Below are 25,187 nucleotides of genomic sequence, written 5' to 3'. Positions count from 1 at the left end.
TTATGAAGTCTGACATGTGCTGTGTAGGGATTCTGGGGAATCTTGCTTTTCCTTTTTCTTTTTTAAGATGAACTGAAGGTTGAGATGTTGGAAGTTCGATTTTTGGTGTGTACTTGGTGGAAGTTATCGAAGACATGACATGAATCACTTGGTATGTCGATTTCATATTAGTTTTTGATAGCAAACATGATGCCTTGAAATATTTCTGCTACTGGGAGAATTATTATTAATCAACATATATTTAAATGCCTTGGTACAAAACAATGATAAGGGTTCTTTGTGTGAGGAATTAGATAGACCTGTGCTAATTTTACCAACACGTGATCCAAAATATAAAATTTAAATAAACCATAAAAAGGTCAAGTAAAAAAGAAATTGCAAAGCACAAAATCTAATAATTAAATACTAAAAGATGAAAAAAATAAAACAATGAAGAAAACTTGAGTCAACTTAATCTACTTGACTAACCCATATCTTGTGATATGATATTGAAATAAAAAAGAAAAATAGAATTTTAAAAGAAGGTTTGGTTAAAAAAGACCCAAGTTCAATAAAAAAAAACATAAAAAAAATCCGAGTTGATTCAGATTAACTTTACTTGTTCACTCTCATAATAATATGATAGAAAGAAAAGCAAAAAATAACAAAGGGCAACAACAAATAATTTAATGCCAAATGATAAAATTAAAAAAAAAAATCAATGTCATAAAAAAAAAGTTGAGGGAAAAAAACTCAAGTCAACTCGTGTTAACTTGACTAATCCCTTACCCACGGCATGAGATCAGAATAAAAAATATTAAACTTATTACCTGAGATATGAGATCGATATACCTCAATAAAAAAATCAAACTTAGATAAAAAATATTGAGAAAAAAAACTCGGGCTAGCATGACTAACCCGCATTCAAGATAACCCAATAGATAGAAAACCGAAAAAAATCACGAAGCTTAAAGGCTAATAATTTAATACCAAATGATAAAATTCAAAAAAAAATTAACTTTATAAAAAAATACAGGAAAGATATCTGAGTGAACCTAAGTCAATTCAACTAACTTATTACTCGAGATATGAGATCAATATACCTCAACAAAACAAATGGAAAGTGAAACAACAATAAATCTAATGGTCTAATAATCAAATGCCAAATGATGATTTTGAAAAAAGAATAAGTTTTTAATAAACAATCCCCAAACTAGGCCAAACTTAATCGAGCTCGGGTCATTAGGAAGACAATCATGAAAAAATAAAAAGGTAAAATTTCTAACCAAAAAATTAAAACTCAAACAATATGGATCAAATATGGTATAAAAACAAAATGAAAGAAAATAATTAGGAGCTAAATTGGAAAACAAAATAAATTAAGAAAAAGATCAAAAAAATATAATTGAAAGAATGAGGACTAAAATTGGATAAAAAAAATAAAATTAAATAAAATATTGAGGGAAAAAAAAAGATAAATCAAGAAAATGATATGAAAAAAAAAATAAAAAATAAGGACCAAAATTGAATAAAAAAAATATAGTAAATGTTAAGTAAATGATAAGGGACAAAATTGAAAAAAAAAATTAATCAAGAAAAGTTTATAAAACATAGAAAAAGAGCAATCTAAAGTAGGAGAAACAAATTGTATATAAAAAATCAAATGGAGTAACATACATAGGGAAAAAATTGAAAAAAAAAACTAAACTTTAAAAACAATCGAAAGTCAAATAAATAGTAATTAAAAAAAAAGCCAAAATCGATAAAATTATAAATTGGAGAACATAATTGTTTTTTGAAAGGGCTAACATGAATTTCAAGGATATGAGAGAGAATAGAGAAAGGAAATAAAAAACTCCACCTCAACATAACCGATGAGCACTGAAAAGAGGATGACTAGCAGCTCACATCATCTTCACACATGAATGATTTTGGTAATTGTATGGCTTCACACACGCAATCTAAAAACACTGGGGTTGTCACTAGTTGACACGCCGATACTTTTTTTTTTAATAATATTTAATTACTTAAACTTACCAAACAATCTCTAACCAAATACAAAAAATAAAAACTAGAATAAAAAGACTAAAATATCATTGAAACAAGATCTCTTTTTTTTTTTTTTTTTTACATTCAAGGATAATTTCATAATTTAGCTATTTAAAAAATGAAAAAGAGAAAGAAAGCCCTTTATGCATATTCAATTTTTTTTTCTCCCAAGGGTTTGACCATAACTTTATTGTACAATGTTTTTTGAAAAAAATAAAAGAGCTCATGATCAAAAGCTTAATACTTTTGTTTTTCTTTTCAGGGAAGAATAGTCATTTTACTATGAAGAAAGATGTCACAACTAATTTATCCCCAATTAATTTTACAATGACTAATATATCCCTGAAAAAGACAATTCTACCCCCAATTAGTCCAAGGTTATAAGTATCATTTCATTGTTCCAATGAATAGTAAATTGTGTTCCAAGGTTATAAGGCTTTTAGTTTTTTTTTCCTTCTTTTTAATTTCAAACTTAGGTTTTTATTTTTCTTTTTTTCATTCTTAACATTGATTTTACTAGGTATTGGACTTTATAATTTATTTTATATCAATTTATCTCAGTCTCATGATTCGTTTCACGAGTTTTGCGAGTTAGCCGTGTTGATTCGATTTTTTTTAATTAAATTTTTTTTTTCAATTTCATCACTTGACATTGAGTTGATTAAGAATTGATTATCATAATTATTTTTTGATTTATTTTCTATGGGGTTATTAAGGTCTTATGACTTGGATCACAAGTTTTGCGGGTTAACCAAGTTAACTCTTTTTTTATTTTGATCCTTTTCTTAATTGATTTTTTAAAAAAATTTCATCATTCAACATTGGATTGATTGAGAATTGAACTTTATAAAATTTTTCGATTTGATTTCTATGGAGTTATCCTAATTTTTTGACCCATGTTTGGTAAGTTAACCTAGGTTGACTCGAGGAATTTTTTATTTAATTTTATTCTCAAGTTAACCATTCAATATTGGATTAATTGAGAATTGAGTTTTAATTTTTCTAGGGTTATCACAGTCTTATGATATGGGTCGCGGGTTAAGCTCGTTAAGCTAGTTTTTTTGTTCTTTTTTTAGTTGATTTTTTTTTTAATTTTCATCCTTCAAGATTGAATTGATTGAAAATTAAGCTTCATAATTTGTTTTTATTTGCATTTTATGAGGTCATCTCGATCTCATGATCCAGATTATAGGTTTTGTCGATTGATTATGTTGGGTTTTTGTGTCATTGTACTAGCGTATCACTTGTAATGATATAAGTCATATAACGTGTTTGGACCGCGTTTTCACAAAAATTTAAAAAAATTTTTTACTTAAAATTAATTTTCTATATATATATTTTCAGATTGTTTTAATGTGTTAATATAAAAAATAATTTTAAAAAAATAAAAAAAATATTATTTTGATTCATTTTCTAATAAAATACATTTCTAACCATAACCATTACCACCCTCTCCATTACCCCCACCCGCAACTTAATTATTTCGAGGCAATGATGTGCATGAGGGGTGTTACCTTGCTTCTTATGCAAGATTCCATCTGATTTATTTCGTGGAATAGAAGTCTGCTTCAACGTGCATGGATCTTTTAGGAGCTTTGGTTGTTTGCTGATTTATAGTAATTTACAGCCATGATGGAATGAGTGGGTCCTAATGTTGGAGTTTTGTTAGAGATATACAATGTCACCAGTGTTCTTACCTGCCATGTGAAGGAATGGAAAGGTGTCATGGTCTGCTCCTCATTGTGGAAACGGCCATCAGAAGTTGCAATCATTTTGTCTGTTGGCTCACGTGGTAGCTAGGCTGTGATTCGTAAACCTCAAGATTTAGGGTCCATTTGCATTACTTTACCCGACAGTCTCTTGGTGGATCTAGGACTAAATGAAGGCTTGAGAAAACCATCTTCATCAAGTAGCTTAGCGCTGCTGGAATGCCATCATGCATGGAGGTCTTGGTAAAAGACCTTCCTTCCATGTAATTCTCTAGCAGTGAATCCACAAAAAGGTAAGAAAGGTTTGCAGGAATCCAGTAATGTACAGAGTTGCAGAGTTAAACTGGTGGTGCTTATTAATGTGGACAGCAGACACATCATAGAGCAAAAAGAGTGACTGTTACCACATGAGAACTAGCCTGTTATACATGTTGTCATTTGGCCAAGATCATGTAATGTTTTAATCCAGAAGGTTGAGAAATCAAGATCCATTAATTCCCATAGTTTAGAACAACTCTTTACATTTTCTATGATCAACTGATCGTGTTGACCCCTCTCATGTCATTTAGTTACATTTGATGAAACAAAAGGGAGAAAAAACTTCTGTTTACATCAGAGTTGAATGGCTTGTATTCATCTGTTTTTGAGCTATTGCCTGCTGAAGAGACTTGAAAGCTTTCTGACAGCTGAAGAAACCCATAAACCAGAAATCAAAATCATCTACCGTTACTATTTCTATGTACTTCTCCGATGGCTTCTTCACATTCTCACTTTGGTTGGCTGTCTTTACCTTTCTTAATGGGATAACTACCTGCATAATTTGATATTGTTCCTGGATGTTAGAGATCAGAGATGCTAGAGAGGGAGACGAGACGAGGGAGGGACAGAAGTAACGTTATTTTTCTTGTTACCTTATAATGAATCCTGGTCAACTTTCCTTCTGGAGAAGACAATTTAATCGATCTCTCACTGCAGAAGGCAATCTTTTCAGTAGAGGTAAAGAGGAGGCCTGCAATAGGACCAGCTGTGGTTGACAAATAACATTGGCAAACCTTCAGCAATCTCTCTCCTTCACCAACACCAAATAGCTTCCTGAAAACTTTCTTCACCCCTCCTACTTGAATAATCCTAGCCCCCAAGCTCAGCTTCCCTTTAAGAGTTTCAGTGATCCTGGTCCCCAGTTTCACTGCAGTTACAAAATTGAGATGAATTTAGCATCTGCAAGGTGTTGAATGAGAGGAAACTTGATGATCCTTGATCACGAATCACATTTCCAATAACTTACCATGCTCTCGGATTCCATGAGCAAATTTGTCAGCTTTTTTCCCTAGCTTGTTCATCCTCTTAAGCAATGAATCTGTTTTATCTGCGATATTACAAGACTACCTGATTAGTAAACAAAAGCCTCCCTTCATTTTTAGGGGAGATCAAAAGAGGAAATGGGGGAAAGAAATATACTTTGCTTGCATGTCAGAGATTTATTTGCAGGGGTTGGAATATAGCGCTGCTCAGCATTTTCAAGTAACAGTCTTGGCATCTTCTCAACAGAATATGCTGCTGATCTGATTGGAATTCCGATAACTTGTTTCTGTGAAGTCTTCATATTTGATGGGCAGGGAAGGTTTGATAACGCCTGGAATCAATGACTCGAACTGTTTTTCCGGTGCTGCTGCAAATGTCAACAGACCAGTGTATTTTGCTTTGAGAGATATGTAGAGGCTGCTTAGGTTGATCAAACCTTGTATTCTGCAAGTCTATATAAAGAGGTACGAATGAATCTTTTAACTTTTTATGGTTGCATGACTCACCCATGGCTCATCGACAAGGACAAAGGCACACATAATGACTCATAAAGATATATTGCAAGGACAGATGTAGAGATGATGGCATGTTCTATTGCTTTAAAAAAAGATATTGTTGTGCCCTGGTGTTCTTATTTTTAATCTCTCTTGAATCACTATAAAAAAAAAAACTCTGTCAAATTTTAAAATTTCCTGAAAGTCATTTTTCAGGGATTGGCCATTGACTTCAAACATGTTAGCTGATAGGTCAAGGCATTTGCTCCAGAATTAAAAAAAATAAATTGGGAATGGGATCATTCCGTTTTAGCATCATCAAGAATGACAGTAGTGCCGGCAGAGCATGTTAAATTGATGGCCAGAAGACTGTTCTTATGAGGTGAGAAATCTCATCCTGTTTTTTCAGTTTGCTTCCTCGGAATACTTTCCCTTGAAAAGTTTGGAAAATCTCTAACCTTTATCCAAATGGGGCCATGAAAATAAAGAAAATTTTTCTGATTAGTTGGGACTGTTCTTAGTCATCAGTCCTAACAACCATCGCATGGCTTCTTTTCTTCAATTTGCTGACTGTGTGAGGGTGTGTTCATAAAGCTTTTTGAGCTGGCACTTTAGCTTTCTGTGCCACCCCACTCCTTTTTTCTTCCATCTCTGTTGTATCAACCATATTTTAAGGTGGCCATTACAACCTTAAAAGTTGTTTGATAACATGTCCTTTGTGTCAAGTTTCGTCAAGCTTCCAAGAGGGGCTGCTGCTTTTTCTTAGATTGTGGAAGTTGTTGAATTGCAAGGATAAGACAGACCCGACAAAAACCAGCAAAGGAAAGGAAAAGTCATTTGCTCAAATGGATTAAAACTCCTCTTCAATGCTGAGGTGTTGGTGACTGGATTTCAAGCAGGCCAAGCACCGTACTGGTAAGCATACTTCAACTCTTTTTTTCTTACAAATTAAATGATTATCTCAACATTAACCCATGAATGTGAAGTAGTTGCTGTTAAGTATAGCTTTTCACGTTTGAGGGAAAGGCAAACTGACATGTCATATCCACATCAGCTTCATTTCTCACATGTCAATCCATTGTTCGAATAAAAAAAACCTTCTCTTACTCACAGCAGAAAACCGACCGCATCAAAAAAGGGAGAGAGAAGAAGGGTAGAAGATTGCTCTTCCTGGAAATCAAACAGTTGGGAAAGGACAAGATTATGATTTTCTAGTCCTACTACACGTATAGATCCAAGGTGAATCATATGGATTATGCTAAAACAATTAATATAAATCGCTCCCCCCCCAGAAGAATGTTCTAAAGTGATCAACCCTCCATTAGCAGAGAAGATTTATTCACTTCTGGCCTTACCATCTCCGGCTGCCTTTCTGTTCTGTGCCTGTACATGCCGGCAGATCATGCTCTGAGAGATGCAGAATCAGTTTAGGTTGATCGGACTTGGATTCTGAAAGCACACACATACATGAAGGGATAAAGGGGCTACGAATTGGTGAGCCTTTAGCTTCTTGTTGCATGAGTCACCTTCACTTCATCAACAAGAACAAAAGCACATTGACCCACAACGATAATTGAAAGATATAGATATGATGATAGCTTCGATTTGATTGCTTGAAATTATAACAATAGATGTTGTAGGTCCAGGTCCGCCCAATTTTTAAATCCTCCAAAGTACATATGGCCCTTGAATCTATTACGTGAAGCTTTGAATTCTTCATTTGAAAGATCTGCAAATTGATTGACACCGAGTTTGTAAGATTTGCCAGTTTGGCTGTTAAATGCATCTATGCGTGCAACATTTTCCTTGAATACGATGTAACGCGTCTTCTTCTCAGCGTCATCCTTGTATACACGTCCATACTGAGCCATCCATTGCTCGTGCCTCTCATACATGGACACATCCTGGAGGGTACGAGCGACAGATTCAGAGGGCCAAGCTCCCAACACGAAGAGCAAGGCCAGACAAATGAATTGGGATTGTTTTGTGAACCTCATGATAGACTTGGCAGTGGTAAACTAATGCATGAGTTTTGTCCAGTATTTTGGCTTCAAATGCTCTCACCGTGCCGATTGATTCACCAAATGAAATGTTTATTTTAGGCTATTAATAAGAATAATAACTTATATAATCTTGAATCAAGAAAGGAGAATGGACCTTCCTCTACATTTTCCTAATAATTTCCCAGTGCTTTCGCATTGCAACCAAGAAATTACTGAAAGAAATGGCACCGTACTCCGTGTAATCGCACCCAGAATCTCTTCGCTGCTAGAAAGGAGACAACAGAAATAACTTTTTTTGTCAGTTCGGTTTTTAGTTTGGATTCAATAAGCAAAATATAATTTTCATGCATTAAAGGTCCATGGGCTTCTTAAATTAATCAGGTGGAACTGGCCCGGAACACTTACGTTTCTCATGTAAGAAAGAATGCCCGAAGAAAACAGAGAACAAAATGGACCACGATAGAATGACCCAACACTAGACCTCAACTTTCGATTGTAGCTGCCGTAACAAGGCGATAATTTAGGTTAACTACTACCATAAATCTCGTGTTTTTTAGGAAAAGAAAAGGAGAGAACATTATACTAAAAATAAAATTATTTTTATGAGATGTCAAGCTTATAATTTAGGTTAACCCAATCATCGTCTGCTGATGATGCAGAAATGCTGGCAACAAAAGTTTTGAAGAGGTTAAATTGTAATGATGTTTTTCTGATTATGGTTTGTCATGGAAGGAAAATGGAGAAAAGTGGTCAATGTGAATAAGGCAATGCATATACCACTCTAGAAATCATCAAGAGAATGGCAAAAGTACAAAAGTACCATCACAACCTGAGACCTCTCAACACCAGTTCAGGATGCAGAGCCGACATTCTGTCCACAGTTTTGTTTTGCCGGCTTTCCTCAAAGCTTGCCAGCCATGCATGCTGCCGCCTGGTCAACAACATGAAATCTAGAAACTTGAATTCTTCAACTCCTGCTTCTTCTCGCGTGGGGGAGGAGGAAGCTGATGTGGGTTTGATGTGGCAATTATCTTTCTGAGTAGAGCATTAAAGTACGAGTCATCATGTTCTTTCTCAACACAAGTTGCTGATGCCGGCCTTTGCATTCTACCATTTGTACTCCTTTTCTTTTCCACTAAGGCAAAGGACCAGACCTTTACTGTTCATGACTCAACGATGAGATGGGCATCTGGGAAAAAAAGGATGAGATAACAGGTTATGGTTATGTAAGAAAAGGCCATAAAGGTTGCATTATTTTTTCCAGATAAAGAAATCCATGCAATTCTTTTGTCATTGTTGTGTTGTGATAAGTTGTTCTTTTTTCATTTTTTTTCCATGACTAGGTAATTAAATTTGCAATAAAGACCTCAGTACTGCTCTTTTATCCAAGGCATTCTCTTTTCCACACAGCCAAATCAGATTCTCTGCAGAAACTTCTGGAGTTCCGAATTCTGATGTCAGAAAAACACCATTTACCGTGTAGCCAACATTGCACTTGTTCAGCAAAAGCCCTTTTAAGCACTCCTTTTTCTTATCTTGATGTCAAAAGAAAGATGACATCAGAAAGCTAAAATGCCAACTCAGAAGGCATCAATGCCACACTGTCAAGAGTCGGTGTGAGAGCCAAAAGACACACCACAATGCTTTGTTTGGATTTTGCATGATTTAAAAGCTGTCCCCACATAATTGGAGTACTGTTAATCTTATTGGGCCCCTTCTCATGATGGAATTAACTTGATTTCCCCAAAGATTGCCTTCCTCGAATCAGGGCAAGGACGAATTTACGGGGTGGCCTGTTCCTCCCAAAGCTTGACAATTCTTAAAAATCTCCCCTACACTTCTAAAATTCTCAAGGAATTGTTATGAAATAGTCCCCCAAAATAAATATTATGCATTTTTGCCCTCCAATTTGTCATCTAAACCCTCCATAAACCATTGAGTCTTTTTCTTTGCTGTTGTTGTTTCTTGGTATAGCAGAAGGGAACAAAAAACAATGGCTCAATTTTCTTGAGCAAGTGAAGACATTAATTCTACCCTGCCCCAATTTTTTTATTTTATTCCCCTAGAGTCTAGACTTGTTCATTCTCTATGAAAAGAATTCTTGCATAGCGAGAGCCAAGTTGTTAAATAGAATTTCATAAAAGAAGATTTGGGCCTTTGCATAAATCTTTTTCTGTAAGCAATCAATCTCACCGAGTCTTCCTTTATTTTTATTGACGAGCCATGGATGATTCATGCTGTGACCCACCAGCAACAACCTATCCCTTTAAATACCTTTGCATAATACAATAGTTCTTCAACCATAGGAATCAAATCATCTCCTCTTATAGATATCTGTTCTCTTGCTAATAACAAAAGAGACAAGAGGCTAGAGTAAATTTCCAGCTTTTCAATCAGAAATGAAGAACACATTTCAGGATCAAGCTTTAGGAATTCCAATCAACTCAGCAGCATACACTGCTAGGAGATCGCCTCTGAGATTCTTGCCAGGACCTGATGGCCAATACCCTCAGGCATATTTTAAACAATGCAAAGCAGAGTACTCGATGCTTAAGATGATGAACAAGCTAGGAAAGAAAGCAGACAATTTTGCAAATGGTGTTCGAGAGCATGGTAACTACTTTTCTCCTGGAATCATCCAGTCTTCAAATTTCATGAGAGTTTTTACTTTATCCTAACAATCGTCTTCCTGTTCTTGATAATTTTGAAACTGCAGTGAGACTAGGGCCAAAGATTAGTGAAACAGTCAAAGGAAAGCTGAGCCTGGGGGCTAAGATTCTTCAAGTAGGAGGGGTGGAAAAAATCTTTAAGCAGTTATTTGTTGTTAGCGAAGATGAAAAACTGTTGAAGGCCTCCCAGTGCTATTTGTCAACAACAGCAGGTCCTATTGCAGGCCTTCTATTCGTCTCCACTGAAAAAGTCGCCTTTTGTAGTGAGAGATCCATCAAAATCTCTTCTCCGAGTGGAAAATCAGTTAGAGTCCATTACAAGGTAACTTCAACAACAAGTATTTGAATAATTTCTCTCAGCTTTTCTTCCTCGCACAATGTTTTTAACATTTTACATGATTTTTTTGCAGGTATTGGTTCCTCTCAAGAAGATAAAAATGCTTAACCAGAGTGAGAATGTAAAGAAGCCATCACAAAAGTATCTGGAACTAGTTACAGTGGATGATTTTGATTTCTGGTTTATGGGATTCATAAATTATCAAAAAACTTTCAAATATCTTCAGCAGGCAGTGTCTCAAATCTCAGATGAGATTAATGTCGCTTTCTAGCTAGGGACTTAAATCTTCTACCTTGTCAGAAATTCAGAATATTAAGTTCATGGGGAGAGCAAAACTAGACACAACTACAGTACTGTATCAAATTTTGTTAGTGAATGTATAAATTCTTAAGAAATTACTGTAATTAAATTCTTGTGAATATTCTATGATTTTCAACAAGTTTCTGGCCAGGAAAACAAAATTTCATCCAGAGACAAGTTCTCAAATGTATGTCAGCATATATAATGTCACTAAATGTTTTCCTCATTAAGTGTTGAAAGGTGCAAATATAAATTGGGGAATCGAATCCTAGCTACAGAATGATTATTCATGAGTTGAGCAACCAGCATATATATATATATATATATATAAAACAATCCCATCCGAAAAATAAATATATTTTCTCCATCTTTCTCGAAAGGAATACTAACCTTTTAAGCACCGAATACTTTCCTTGAAATGTGAAGATCTACCACCCCATTACTAAAACACCTTTCTTTGATGCACTCGGTGGTAGATAGAGGATAGAAGTTCATTTTGTTTCAACTTGGAAAATTGCACTGGATTAGGTAAGTAACTTTGGGACGCTTAATTTGTTAAATTAATTCAGATTAACATAAATTAAAACGAACATAAAAATAAATAAATAAAAAAGATTAGAATTCTCATTAATCTATTTATTATAAAGTGCTTAAGTTAACCTAAATACAAAAAGATTATATATATATATAAAACTAAAAATACTATTCTATCTTTAATAAATAAAACAAAAATAAATGTATTATTTAACACAGTTGTGAGTGAGACTGATTTCATAATTGGAATTCTATTAACTAGATTGTGAAACATGATCTTCATTTTCAATGGAAGGCAAGGATTCCTTCTCTCTTTCTTTATATTCAAGGAAGAGGTAGTTGCCATGATGAACCGCCATGTATGATGCGAACGTATTTCTTAGCACAAAAGGCATGGTAGGTAGATCTTACCATTTTATGCACGAGCAATCAAAGGCACAGCAACAACAATAAAGGCATATCCACTGACTCACAATAGACATTACTTAAAATATGTTTTAGTGGCGGTAAAGAGGTCCAAGTCTTGTCTGTTGAAATTGAACGAAGTATCAGAAGAGTACACTTGGTGTCTCTTGTGCTTGGCTCTATCTTTAGGCATATAGAGCTAATGGAAATAAAAGGTTCCAGACACTAAAATATCAGGAAAATGTTGTGTTTTTCGCCAAGAAAAAGAAAATAAGATCATGACTGTAGTGTCTGATACAATGTTTCTCTATAAGATCATATACATAAATCAAGAGACGGTTAACCAAAGGGATTGTTCAGTTAATTTACTTTATGGTTATACTTCTCAATGTAATCTTGTAAATCATACAAAACTTGATTGATTCGTAAAGTATCCCTAATTAGTTGGGACAACTTCTAGCCTTTGCTTCTTTTCTTTTTTCGGTCCAGACATGCAATCTTACAAGCATTTGTCTATGCCACTCATTTGCTCGTACTTTCCGAGCATGTGGTGGTATGGAATTTATTATTTCGAGCTGGAATTCTAGCTTTCTTTCCGATGCCAATTCTCTTTTTAAAATAAAAATTAAGAAAAAGGAATGGGAAAAGTATGGTGCGGAACAGAGAGATTACTTAAACTAGGTTACATGCAAAGCTCACAATCAGTGATGTTGTTTGAGTTAGTCTTTTACCTTAGATTTCTTCAGATTATCAAACAAAAATCTCATGTTTTCCCCTCATTAGCCATAAATCCATAAAATGGCTCGAGGCAGTTCTTGGAAATTATAATAAGGGAACCATTTATACGAGAGAAGATCAGTGAAGGACTTGGACTTTCAGTTAATTCACGACAAAAATGCTCAAGGATTGGACTGTCTCCAAATCCTCCTTTCTAATTAAATTTCATTTTTTAGCAGGACATGCGATTTGGTATTTGAACCTTCATTTCTTGGAAATGATCACTGGCGTGCACATATTTCACGAGAAATTTGGTCATTTCTTTGCAAACAAGGCGCTAGCTTCGGTTATTTATTAATGATTTTGAAATTACAATAGAGCATTTCTGTAATATCTGAATCTAGGATAGCTAGCACAACTTTCTACAAAGAATCTTCTTATTATATCAGAAGGTAGCTTTAATTGATTAAGGGGCAATATGCTCGATTGGTCAAAGAAAAGAGTATGAATAAATTAAAGGCTACAAGAAAACAAGACAAGTTCCTTTATGATTAACTGGAATGCAATCTTCTTAGCTTCCTTTTATAATTCTTTAATAAAGTTGATTTATTTAAACTAGGTTTTACAGAATAGACAGGAGGCCATGCAGATACAGATGTCTATTTCAGCATTAATCAAATCTTGGATACAGACCAACAGAAAATTATTGTATCTCCACACTTATTGACATTGTTCGCTTGAATAGTACGTAATGGTTCTTTCTACCTCTTCATCTAAAAGATTTAACATTAGTTGTCAAGATCTTTTTATAAGATACATTTATTATTACAAAATTCAACGGGAAAAAATAAGTCTTCTCTCATATTAATTATATATTAAAATAACTAAAATACCTTTGAAAATAAAAAAAAAAAAAATTAAACCTAGCTTCAAGGGACATTTTAGGATTTTTCACAATGTTTTTTTTTATTATTATATAATGTGATCTGTGAGGCAATTTGATATTTAATTAAATATAAAAAAATAATAAGCAATTTAAATGAACAATAAAACAACAAAATTATCCTTAAAAGTAAAAAAATTTAAACCTAAATTCAAGAGGCTTCTTTGTCTTTTCACAACGATTTTTTTTTTTGAAATTATAACATCAGTTTAGTGGCATTATAAGATGAAATTATAACATCTTCTTTTGAGATCCACCTCTCCACCTTTTTTTTGGCATTCTTCTTTTCTTTGATGATCCACTTGATAGGTATTGGCTTCTTTTCACTTGGTCTAGGAATCAATTTTAATGTGTCATTCTTTTCAATTGATGTGATCTCCTCATCCATAGTAATTTTCATTTTTCATCCCTTATTGCTTTTTCAAGCACTATAAGATCACATGTAGCAATGTGACAATATAGTGTTACATCATCATCAATAGGATTAGTTACCTCATATAAGTTACCAAGGCTTCTCATCTTTTTTAGTGGATTTGATGGAGTGTAACTACTTGAGCTTCCATGAGAAGAAGGAGGAGGAGAAGTTAAGCTCGTTGGTGTTTGTGGAGGTGTAATTATAAGTTCTTGATAATCTTTATATATTTCCTTCTCTTCATCAAGAATCAGTAGGAAATCATATTTCTCATCATCATCATCTACCTTCTAATCTTATGCTCCTTCTTCATTGAACTCAACATCTCTACTAATCACTATCTTTCCTTCATTAGGGTTGTAAAACTTGTATCTTTTGGACTTTTGATTATAACCCACAAAGATCATTTTTTTTGTTTTTGTTTTTCATTTAGCTTGTTCATTACTTGATCATCTACATGCTCATAGTCAATGCTTAAAAAAACTTTCAAGTGAGAAACACTTGGCTTTCTTCCACTCTATGCTTTTTATGGAGTCATGCCATTCAAACTAAAAACAGTAATACAGAGTCAAAAGGCTCAAGAACAAAAAGATTGAGAGAAGTGTATATTTTTATTAAATATTTCTCTTTAAACTTTCTTAGTTATTCTTTCTCTCTTGTGCTACTAAATAATATTGATTTACAAGTCTTTTATAGATATAAAGTCCTAAATAATCAAGGAATTAAACTAATACAAGAAAATCTTAATTTGAATAGAAATTATGTTTTGTTGACTAAATCACTTGACCATTTCTCAAACAATCGACCGCTTTAATTTATTTCACTCGATTACTCAGTCTCAACCGGTCGACCTGTTCTCAACCGGTCAACCGGTTCAACTAATTTTAAGCAATCAGTTTACTTTCAACAATAAACTTTCAAGAATAGGAATTAGGAGGCATCTTGCTTGATTTGCCATACATTGCAAGACTAGGCTCTAGATTACATTTTCATATCGCTTTCTTGGTAATCTATTCAGAATAATCACAGGAAATAAGTACAGTAATTTCTCACGAATTAATATTTTCATTAACAAAATTTTGTACAATGTACTTCTGTTGAGTTTAATTTCCTATCTTAATTTATACAATATTCTGGTAAAGCAAAAGATTTAAGTCACTAGAGTGACTTGCAGCTCATCTGAGATTTGAGAGATTGCCAGCTGAAGATATTTAAAAGTTTTTTGATGGTTGAAGAAACCCATAAACCAGAAGTCAAAATCATCTACTGTAACTATTTGCATATACTTTTGTGATGGCTTCTTCACGTTCTCGCTCTGACTAACCCTTTTTATCTTCCTGAGAGGAATCACTACCTGCAAATATTGATGTAAAATGTTAAAACAGCTTGTGTGAGGAAGAAACAGAGAGAAATGAAGCTAATATGTTCTTGTTAGTTACTTTGTAATGGACTCTAACTGATTTTCCATTCGCAGAAGAGAATTTGATGGATCTCTCACTACAAAAGGCGAGTTTTTGGTTGGAGATGAACAGAAGGCCTGCGAGAGGACCTGCTGTTGTTGACAAATAGGATTGGGAAACCTTCAGCAATTTCTCGTCTTCGCTAACAACAAACAACTGCTTGAAAGTTTTTTCCACCCCACCCTCTTGAAGAATTTTAGCCCCCAGACTCAACTTTCCTTTCACTGTTTCTGTAATCTTTGACCCTAGTCTCACTGCAGTTTCAAAATGATCAAGAATTAGAAGACCAATATAAGGAAGAAGGGATGAAATTTGAAGACTGCATGATTCCTAGTTTGGCAAGGAGAGATATAATTACCGTGCTCCCGGACACCATTTGCAAAACTGTCTGCTTTCCTCCCTAGCTTGTTCATCCTTTCTAGAATCGAGTCTTTCTTAGTTTTTTTCAATGCAGGAGGATATTGGCCATCAGGTCCAGGCAAGTATCTCACTTGGGATCTCCTAACTGTGAATTTTCCTGAGTTGAATGGAATTCCAATAACTTGATCCTGAAATGTGTTGTTCATTTCTGATGAATAGCTGGAATTTGCTCTTTGCTCTTGTCTATCTTGTTGCTTGGAAGACCAGATATCAAGAGGGAGAGTCGCTTCCTATGGTTGATGAAACCTTGCACATGCAAAGGTATTTAAAGGGATAGGTTGCAGCCGGTGGGTCATAGCTTTTTCCTTGCATGATTCACCCATGGCTCATCAATAAGAATAAAGGCAGAGACGGTAAGTTTGGTTGCTTGCATGATAAAAAGTTAATGTAAAAAGGTCCAAATCTTCTTAATTTTATGATATTCTATTTAACAACTTTCATGGTTCTTGCAGTGCAAGGTTTCTCCTCATAAGGGAAATGAATAGGTCCTGAGGAATAAAAAAAAATGGAAGCACGTTCGAGTGCCGTCACCCTGCTCAGGAAAATTGATTCATTTTAATATCAACTGTTTTATTTCCTCGTTTTATACTAAGAAACAGAAAACAAAGAGGGGAGTTGACTTTTTCTTTGGAGTATAGAGCTTATTCACATTTTTCCCTTCTCAAAATTCAATATTGATTCAAGGAAGGCAATCTTTGGGGAAATTAGTCGAGCTTATCCCATTTTGAGAAGAGCCCCGACAAGATTATAAAAAATCAAATCTGGTCGGTGCCTTTTGAGTTGGCAGTTTATCTTTCTGACGCTACCCCTCTTACAGTTTTAATATAAAAAGGAAAAGAAGAAGAAGAAGAAGACGAAGAAAAGGGGAGCTTAAAAGACAACAAGATATGGTAATATATATGTCATCCATTAAACCACAAGAGCATACAAATTACGTCACCAACTATTAGTAGAATATTGGAAACACATGCATGACTTTTGCAGCAGTGGCTCATGCAGAAAGAGGTAAAACAAGTTCCTGTCCTTTTGTATATTATCCTGCAAAAGTGGCTAGCAGAAACCTAGTCTTCAGCTCACCATTTTCTTTCTTTATACATGGATCAAGGATGGAGTTCTTATTCATATCCAGGGTCCTCATGAATTCCAGGACCCTAGACTAGAGTCAAGAGCCCGTCACTGTTCAACCAGTGCCTTATTTGCATTTAAGTGCCTGGTGTTTTTCTGACATCAGAATTTATTACAAGTCTGCAAATTTCTACAGAGAATTTGATTAATCTGAGCTAAAAGAGAATGCCCGATGAAAAAGAGCACCCAGTTCAGATTAATTAATTACTGGTCAAAAGAGAAAACTTTAAAAATAAATTAAAATAAAACTCCATGACTAAAACTGCACAAATCTTATCCGGAAAAAAAAATCCAATCCTTGTGGCTTCTCTCCTTTTCTTTTCCAGTAGAGTCATAAACTTTAAGCTCGTCGACATCCCTCTGATTTCCGAATGCCCATATCAGCACTACGTACGTCATGAAAGGGAACACTTTGCCTTCATGGGAAAGGAAAGAGATGCAAATGGAGGAATTCGAAGGGCGGCGTCACCTTGTGCTGACGAAAGCATGATGACCTGTACTTTAATGCCAACAGGAAAGAGATTTGTATAATCAAAGCCACGCCACGCCAGCCCCTTTTCCCACCAGCTAAGCAAGAGCCGAATATGCTACTTTAAGCCAACAGGAAAGATATTTTCCACGTCAGCCCCTTCTCCCACCTGCCACGTAAGAGCCGAACGTGCTATATGACACTCGCTAGCCAACTCTACCGCGCTTTGCTGCTTGTCGGATGAAAAACAAATAATAATAATAATATATGACGTTAATAATGTGTTTTCTATCATTATGGAAAACTTTTAATTATAAACCCACAAGTTGACGTATATATCTAATAAAATAAATAAAAGATTATATGAGATAATTAAAACCAAAAGCAATTAGAATAAACTAGAATGACAACTCGCGTTACGTTGCAACTAACCCAAATTTTTTTATAGCGTGAAAAAAATATGTTAAGGCAATGATAATATTTTCAATTGATAAAAAAAGATCTAAAACATGGATAGTTGATTTGACTGGATTCTATAAGTTTAGTTAATTTAATAATATAATTTTAAAATAAAATATCAATATTAAATGGTGCGAACAAAAAAATTAGTAATAATTAACTATAAAAAATGAGCTACCAACATCATACCAAGAAAAAGAAGATGGAAAAGCTTATGGGAGACTCACCATCACTCTGTTGTGGTCACTACTCCACTAGAAAGAATTCACTAAGATGATTTTAATGCCACTACAAAACACTATAAGACGACACTAAAACAGGTTGCATGTTGCATCAAAGCAACAATTCAGAAAGAAAACCAAGTAAAATATCATAAATTGTGTATCTCATGCTTATATTTAATTAATTTAATTCAAAAATAAAATTTATTTAAATTAAAAAGCTAAATTTAACAAATAAAAAATATAAAATAAAAATAAAAAACCCGACATAATCGAAGTTATTTTTAAAAGCAATGAAAAATTCTATAGAAAGAAAAAAAAAATAATTGAGCCTAATCTCTAATTAAATAAATGTTGAAGATGAAACTTAAAAAAAAAAAAAAAACCTGATATCTATAAAATCTAAATTAATTTTCTAAACTTGAAACCCAAGAAATCTTAAACTCGTGATCAATTAAAAATCTCAATTCTCAACCAATTTAATATTAAATTAAAAAATTAAAAAACTCGCTACGAGATCGACTTGCCTCCATCCGAAGAACATTCGAAGTAAACCTCCACCGCGCGTATCTGGAGGTTGGGCAACTTTTTCCCGCAAAGTTTGAATTCTGTTAACAATCTGCAGTTGAATATAGAGAATCCATTCTTTAGGCATCAATCAAGAAAACAATCAAATAAGAATAAGATGGCACCACAAATCGGGCTGATCAAACTTAGATAATGCTATGATGGAAATCAGGCTTCGATTCATCTTCTCATCGTCTAAACGAACCCCTTTGGGGCTTGCACAGATGTGTTGTTAAAATGATGAGCACAGCAGATCCTGTCGATGCCCAAATTAACAGCAAGTAAACTATGTAGGAAATTAAAATATTTCCTATCTTATTTATGCATGGTAATTTTCCTATTAAGCAATGCACGCATTAAATTGTCCTAGGAAAGTCATAAATAATATTTCCTAATTGAAAAAATTGTCCCCTAGACGGTATAAGTTTGTGTGTAAATATAAATTCCATTCTTTGGTTTCAATCGTCGTCTGAATTAAAGCTCTTTCTCTACGTTTATTCAGGTTAGTGATTACTGTTACAAACTCACTATATTGCAATCAGCTTCAGAAATCATGCATGTTAATTAGTCTGTACTGTGTAATTTGATTTTATTAAAAAGTTATGGGATGACCAATAAAACCCTAATCCTGTGTTGCTTTATTAGTAAGATTTAATCACTTTTATTTGTCTTATATATAATCGAGAAACCATCTAGACTTCATCACCTTAATTTGATGGTCTGTCTTGAACTATAAATCTTAGGATGTATGGCCATCACGCTCTATAGTCTGAAAAATCAGACTTTCGGCTACAAGATAGGGTTGGAAAGTATTGAACTTGGAATCTTTAGTGGTTAATTATTACTAAGCTATTATATATATATTAAATCTATGTATCGTATAATAATCTCTTCAAATCTGTATACAATAAAGATCTCATAATCGATATTGTTTCTTGTGTATTTCCACAGTTAGGAACATCATTATGGAGGCTCCAATGGTTGCTGTCAGAGAAGTTGCCCAGATCCCCAAGAAAAGGAGCAATTATTTCTACCTTGTATTGGGTGGTGTTGTCTTTCTCATCATCTTAGGAATAGCAATCACGTTTTATTTGGGCATTCTGCCACTTCCTCGTAAGCCTCAGTTTATCCTCGACGAAGCTACCATCGGTGGCTTGAAATTTTCAGATCCAAACTTGCTAACTTGTAACATGCGGGTCACTTTATCTGCAAAAAACCCTAACATCAATTATGGGATATTCATTGAAAAGCTTGAGGCACGTGCATTCTATCAAAACCAACAGATAACGGTAGCAGCTGAGCTGCCTGAGAATTACGTAAGTCCCAAAACGGTCAACGTGTGGCCTCCGTTCTTGTATGGCAATGATGTACTGATTCCTCCACATGAAGCTGCTAATTTGATGGTAGACTTGAATGCTGGCAACTTGCCACTCGAAATCAAGGTTGATGGGAGTCTGAAATGGAAGGTTAGCTCGTTCACGTTTGGAAAATATAGATTGATGGTGAATTGTCTGGCCGATATTCCTCTTGGCAGCAAGGTTAATGGCACCACCTTTGAGTCAGGAGTCAAGTATGAGTTAGACCAACCCTGTAAGCTGCGATTTGAGAACTGATTTTTTAGGCAACAATATTAATATAAAGGGAGTTGTTTGTGAAATGTTTTGCTTCATTAAATAATTAGAGTTTGATAATTACAAGTACTTGAAATCTATATATGCTACATTTTTCTGTTCAATTATAATTTTATTTTTTTTAAGTTCAGCTTTGATTTGTTGGCTATTGATATGGTTTTAGATGCTGAGGAAGTTAAACGAAGATTTATAACTTTAGATAACAGCACAAGATTTAGGAGTAACTAGGTTGATGTCCGCATTACGTGTGGATCCGTATTATTTTACTGTAAAATATTTAAGTGTCGCTAATAAATTTTAAAAAGAAGAGAAATATAATAATTCAGGTTATAATTCCAATCAATTAAATAAGTTGGTTTTATTTGAATCACATGATAAAAGGTTTTTTTTTTATAAAAAAAAAAAAAAAAAGAGGCAACAATAGTAAATGGAAAAATATATATCAAAAAAAAAATCAATGATAACCAAAATAAAAAAAATAATAATACACTATATATCAGCTTGGATTGAAGAATAAAACAATAAAACTTTTATAAAAGATCAAACTAAAAACATAAATGGAAAAAATTAAGAGACCAATATAAATCAAGATATTTAATATTATAACACGAGTCATTAATTAGGTTGTATTTAATGAATTTGTTTATTAAAATCAATTTGTATTAGAGATTGACAACCATATAGAATTTATTGAAAAAAATAAAAGAAAAAAATATTATGCAAGGTTTGCTCATATTAAAGGCATTATAAAAAATAAATATTTAATCTATATAAAATATACAAAAAAAAAGTTATATGTGAATCACACTAACTTATGCAAAAAATAAACATACACAATATAATTAAAAAATAATTGTTATTCAACAAAGGCTAAAAAAACTCAAAAAAATCATAGATAAGTGATATTAATTAAAACATAAATTTAAAAATTATTTAAAAAAAAACACATAAAAAGATATTAATATAAAAAAAAATAAAAAAAAAATAAGTAGTGAGGCCAAGCGCTGCTAGGCCTGGTAAGCCAGGCCTAGCACCTTGCCAAATCAAAAAAGGCAAGTGTGCGAGCCTGTAATTCCAGATCCACTCGAGTGGACCTTTAATTTTTTTCAAGTTTTATGGAGCGGACGACGCGTTGTCTTGAAATCCCAAAATCTAGCTATTAGTGTAGCTAGAAAAACAAGGTTTTTTAATCCAAAAATTTATTTTTGAACCTTTTTTTTTTTATCAGAAACACCATAGAAACCTTATTAAACCAATTCATGACCTCTAAAACATAAAAAAATCAGCCAAAAACCCGAAATAAAAAATCTTTCTAGGCTCAAATTTGTTTATTTATGTGTTTTCAAGGGATAAAACACATAATTTTAACCCCCCCTCATTATATGGAACATTTTAAAATTAAAATCGATTGTTTTAGTGGTCGAAATATTCTCCAACGGCAACTCTCTCTCTCTCTAACTTGAAATTCAGCGACACCTTCTCTCTCCTCCAACCAATAAAGAACTAAAAAGAGAAAAATAAAGTTTGGTATCAAAATGTATTTCTTTGAAATTATAGGAACTAGCCACCTAATAGCTAAAAAAAAATGAGAGACGAAATTGAATTTTTGAAACAAATTTTGTATCTTTCATACCCGTGTTTTTCACTCCAGTCCTCTAGCTTTTAATTGAACCTTCCTTCCTAAAAAAATATGTAATTAGATGCTGATTTGGAATCAAAGGGGCTCAATTATAGAAAGAAAAAAGTTTAAGGACCAAAATAAAAGTTTTCAAAATATTACACCATTACAATCCATAGTGAATTGTGAAAGGGTGAACAATTAAAATGTTTCCAGTGTTTTATAGTGTTTTATCCACGAGCTTTAGATTTTGTTAATTAATATATAATTAGATCTTGAATGTGGTGGTTGTTGTTTATTCGATTTTGAGCTTTAGAATGAAATCCTGATTATTTCACATGCGAAGTCTCTTATGTTTTCTTATTCTTCTTTTCTCTAATTTCCCATGAAGAACAAGGGATGAGAAATATTGATATATAGAACTGATATGGATTCAGATATTCAGTGTTTGGTTGGATCAGAGAGTAAACTATGATCAGAATCTGAATAAAAGAAGATATATGGTAATCTGATTGTTATATATTAATTAGCTAATTGATTGTTATCGATAATCATTCTTATTCCATTGTGGTTGTCTAAATACACCATAATGTTTAGAAATATCAGTTTCATTAATCATATATATTGCTCAGAGCATGAGAGGATTACAATGTAAATTTTAGAATGACTGGAATATTGGTTTGAATTTCACAAAAATAAAAGCCTGATTTTTTAAAATAATTAAGAAAAAATATTAATAAGATTTAGTAAGTGTCGTTGTTATAAAAAAATAATGAAAAATAAACAAGAGGCGTAGAAAGAGTTCTTCATGAGCAAAAACGACAAAAGAAGTGAAAAGGGCAAACAAAATTATGTATACAATTTGTTTTCCGTAGTCTAAAAGTACACCTAGCATACACCGCCACTTACAAACCCTAATTAAGCTTAACCACGCATCAATGTTTCCTAATTGCTTCAAATATTTCTATATAGGATTTTGCAGTTATTGTCTTCAAAATTTCTTAACTTATTTTTCGTAATTTTCCTGTTCAGCAAAGCAAGCATCAAATTACCTTAGCTAGCATCTAGCATTAAGAAAAAATTAAACCTAATGAGCAGTCATTAAAGAAAATCTCGCAAGTAAAATCAAGATCTGTCGCCACATATATATTCCATGCTTTGGGTTCCTTCAGCAAATTAAGTTAGCAATATTCTCCAAAAAAAAAAAAAACCTAGCTCGTTCATTATCTTCTTCTTCAATTCAAGGCTTTCTCTGCGTCTGTTGAGGTTAGTGTCTGCTGTTATAAATTATTTCTCAGATTCGAAATCATACATATGCATACTAGTAACCTAAACCTTCGGACTTATGGCTGTATAAAATCCATACGTATCTAAAAGCATACCTTCAGCATTGTGATGACTACAAATTAAAGAGAACTAGAGAGTTGTGGATCTGGTTTTTAATTATAGATATAATCAGGTCCTGAGTCATTGCTTTTCTTCTTCTTCTTCTTTTTCATTACATAGGAGAGAGAGGCTGAAACTCTTTGGGGAGGACGACACTAATAGCGATTGATCTCCAAGTTTTGATACTTGTTACAAACATATAATATGACATATGATCATGCTCGCATTCACAAAGAGAAATACGTGTTCTCCCTTCTGGGGTTAAACCTTTTTTATAAATTAATTATATCATAATCTCTTCAAAATTCAAACCTGTAAAATATTAACTCGGTCTCTTAATCAATACTTATTATTGTTGTTTCTTGTGTATATCGTCTTCACAGTGATGCATTCCACAAAAAATGATGCTCCCGACGGCAAAACGAAGGGGCGCTTCTGTTTGTTAGCATCTGGTGCGCTCATTTTCGTTGGCATCGCAATCTTGCTTTATCTTACCCAATTTCAGCCCCATAAGCCATGGTTTATCATTCAGGACGCTACTGTCTACGGCTTGAATTTTGCTAACTTGTAGCATGCAGGTCACTTTATCTACAAGAAACCCTAATGCCCATATTGGGATATACTATGAAAAGCTTGATGTACATGCTATCTATCAACACCAGCAGATAACCCTAGCAACTGCGCTGCCTAGGACTTACCTAGATCACGAAGAGGTCTCTGTGTGGTCTCCGGTTTTGTACGGTAAAGATGTAGCGATTTCTCCACTTGTGGCTGCTGGATTGATGGAAGACTTGCAATCTGGCTGTGTGTCACTCGATATCAAGGTTTATGGGAGGCTGAAATGGAAGCTTGGCTCGTCGATGATTGGCAAATATCAATTGATCGCGAATTGCCCAGCTTATATTCCTCTTGGAAACCCATGTAAAATGGAGCCAGCAGTCAAGTATGAATTTGTGCACCTTTGTAAAGTGAAAGTTGAGTAACTGAGCAAGGCCAGTATTTAACTAAAATCAGCTGAAGCTACCTTGCTAGGCTTTTCTTGGGGCACAAATATTAATAGCTAGGAAGTTTATTTTGTGTGATTTTGAGTTAAGTGCATTAAAAAAATTATGCTCGATTAATATATACATTTTTTATATATATTTTGGGGTAATTTGAGCTTAAATTTGTTATTAATGATTTTATATGAGATAGTTCAGTGAAGATTTTACCTTTAAATCTATAACATAATTTGATTCTAAATGATTATGTTTTAAAAATTATGTTCGATTAATGTACGCATTTCATCATATATGAGAGCGGAGATTAGACTGCTATAGTACTGCATGGTTTTTGTCCCTTTTTCTTTTATCCTTGAAAAATTATATGGTCATTAGATTTTTTTTTCTTCTTCTTAATTTCATCCTCCTATGTTAATATAATTTATTTTAATTTACATGCTCTTGCATATTCACAATGACGAGAAACATCTCAGCATTAAATTAAAGTTTGATTTTATAGAATAAAATTTAAGTTTATAATTAAAAAAATATTGAAATAACAAGAACCTAAGTTAACACTAAAAAAATCTAGAACTTTTGGTTTTCATTGCTTATGGGGCACATAAAGCTACAACTTGGTCATTGAAGTTTTTAGTTTTTATGTTTGGTATCTTTTTTAGGATTTTTCATTTCAATCCTAAACTTTATTTCTTTTTCTTTTTTTTTTTGTTCTCCTCGATGTTAATAGAGAGGAGAGAAAGTCATTGAAAAAATGAAGAGAGGAGAGGAAATAATTGGTTAGTCATATTACAACAACAAAAAAGATTAATCTGTCAATGAATTTATTTTAAAGAGAGGGTTTGTTGTAACCCAATTTTAGATTCACCAAGATTTTCTCGAATGTTATTTTATTTCTATTATTATTTATAAAAATCCAAAAAAATTAAGAAAAAGTTTAAAATTCAAAAAATATTTTTTCTCGAGTCAACCGCATCTTT

The 25,187-nt window shown here is 33.3% G+C and overlaps 4 protein-coding genes, 1 long non-coding RNA gene and 1 pseudogene across 8 annotated transcripts; 4 read left to right on the top strand and 2 right to left on the bottom strand.

Annotated features, from left to right (window-relative positions):
- Nucleotides 1-4,210: 4,210 nt before the first annotated feature.
- LOC118038862 (GEM-like protein 4) lies at nt 4,211-5,340 on the bottom strand. The gene is made up of 4 exons (XM_035045342.2): nt 5,196-5,340; nt 5,023-5,103; nt 4,649-4,923; nt 4,211-4,548 (listed from the first exon to the last, which is right to left on the bottom strand). The coding sequence occupies exons 1-4, from the start codon at nt 5,338-5,340 to the stop codon at nt 4,345-4,347; spliced, it is 705 nt and encodes a 234-aa protein (XP_034901233.1). The 3' UTR covers nt 4,211-4,344.
- Nucleotides 5,341-5,373: 33 nt separating this feature from the next.
- On the top strand, nt 5,374-7,788 carry LOC118038869 (uncharacterized). 4 transcript variants are annotated; one of them, XR_012169878.1, is made up of 4 exons: nt 5,374-5,503; nt 5,750-5,915; nt 6,325-6,448; nt 6,647-7,788. It is a non-coding gene; the product is annotated as an uncharacterized lncRNA (long non-coding RNA). The 4 variants fall into 4 exon arrangements; XR_012169877.1 differs by having other exon boundaries at nt 6,260-6,448; nt 6,650-7,788; XR_004685846.2 differs by having other exon boundaries at nt 6,260-6,448; nt 6,647-7,787.
- A 2,046-nt stretch (nt 7,789-9,834) lies between these two features.
- Nucleotides 9,835-11,035, top strand: LOC118038878 (GEM-like protein 7). The gene is made up of 3 exons (XM_035045365.2): nt 9,835-10,149; nt 10,253-10,527; nt 10,616-11,035. Exons 1-3 carry the CDS (start codon nt 9,936-9,938, stop codon nt 10,811-10,813), a joined length of 687 nt encoding a protein of 228 aa, XP_034901256.1. The 5' UTR covers nt 9,835-9,935; the 3' UTR covers nt 10,814-11,035.
- A 3,863-nt stretch (nt 11,036-14,898) lies between these two features.
- On the bottom strand, nt 14,899-15,989 carry LOC118038886 (GEM-like protein 4). Its single transcript, XM_035045378.2, has 3 exons — nt 15,672-15,989; nt 15,293-15,567; nt 14,899-15,207 (listed from the first exon to the last, which is right to left on the bottom strand). Exons 1-3 carry the CDS (start codon nt 15,877-15,879, stop codon nt 15,004-15,006), a joined length of 687 nt encoding a protein of 228 aa, XP_034901269.1. The 5' UTR covers nt 15,880-15,989; the 3' UTR covers nt 14,899-15,003.
- A 3,550-nt stretch (nt 15,990-19,539) lies between these two features.
- LOC118039663 (NDR1/HIN1-like protein 12) lies at nt 19,540-20,187 on the top strand. Its single transcript, XM_035046434.1, has one exon. It carries the CDS (start codon nt 19,540-19,542, stop codon nt 20,185-20,187), a length of 648 nt encoding a protein of 215 aa, XP_034902325.1.
- A 3,407-nt stretch (nt 20,188-23,594) lies between these two features.
- Nucleotides 23,595-24,192, top strand: LOC118038893 (NDR1/HIN1-like protein 1; annotated as a pseudogene).
- Nucleotides 24,193-25,187: the final 995 nt, after the last annotated feature.

This window comes from Populus alba, chromosome 5 (genome assembly GCF_005239225.2).
Source record: "Populus alba chromosome 5, ASM523922v2, whole genome shotgun sequence".
NCBI classification, from domain to species: Eukaryota; Viridiplantae; Streptophyta; class Magnoliopsida; order Malpighiales; family Salicaceae; genus Populus; species Populus alba.
The sequence above is the reverse complement of the archived record's forward strand: the minus strand, read 5'-3'. Positions and strand labels throughout refer to the sequence as shown.

Excerpts from the sequence above, each read along its gene's own strand:
- LOC118038886 (XM_035045378.2), bottom strand. The coding sequence starts at position 15,879 with ATGAACAACACATTTCAGGATCAAGTTATTGGAATTCCATTCAACTCA. Across the intron at positions 15,568-15,671 it reads AAATGGTGTCCGGGAGCACG|TGAGACTAGGGTCAAAGATT; the intron begins GTAATTATATCT and ends TTGAAACTGCAG. Across the intron at positions 15,208-15,292 it reads CAGTTAGAGTCCATTACAAA|GTAGTGATTCCTCTCAGGAA; the intron begins GTAACTAACAAG and ends CAATATTTGCAG.
- LOC118038862 (XM_035045342.2), bottom strand. The coding sequence starts at position 5,340 with ATGAAGACTTCACAGAAACAAGTTATCGGAATTCCAATCAGATCAGCA. Across the intron at positions 4,924-5,022 it reads TCATGGAATCCGAGAGCATG|TGAAACTGGGGACCAGGATC; the intron begins GTAAGTTATTGG and ends TTGTAACTGCAG. Across the intron at positions 4,549-4,648 it reads TGACCAGGATTCATTATAAG|GTAGTTATCCCATTAAGAAA; the intron begins GTAACAAGAAAA and ends CAAATTATGCAG.
- LOC118039663 (XM_035046434.1), top strand. The coding sequence starts at position 19,540 with ATGGAGGCTCCAATGGTTGCTGTCAGAGAAGTTGCCCAGATCCCCAAG.
- LOC118038878 (XM_035045365.2), top strand. The coding sequence starts at position 9,936 with ATGAAGAACACATTTCAGGATCAAGCTTTAGGAATTCCAATCAACTCA. Across the intron at positions 10,150-10,252 it reads AAATGGTGTTCGAGAGCATG|TGAGACTAGGGCCAAAGATT; the intron begins GTAACTACTTTT and ends TTGAAACTGCAG. Across the intron at positions 10,528-10,615 it reads CAGTTAGAGTCCATTACAAG|GTATTGGTTCCTCTCAAGAA; the intron begins GTAACTTCAACA and ends ATTTTTTTGCAG.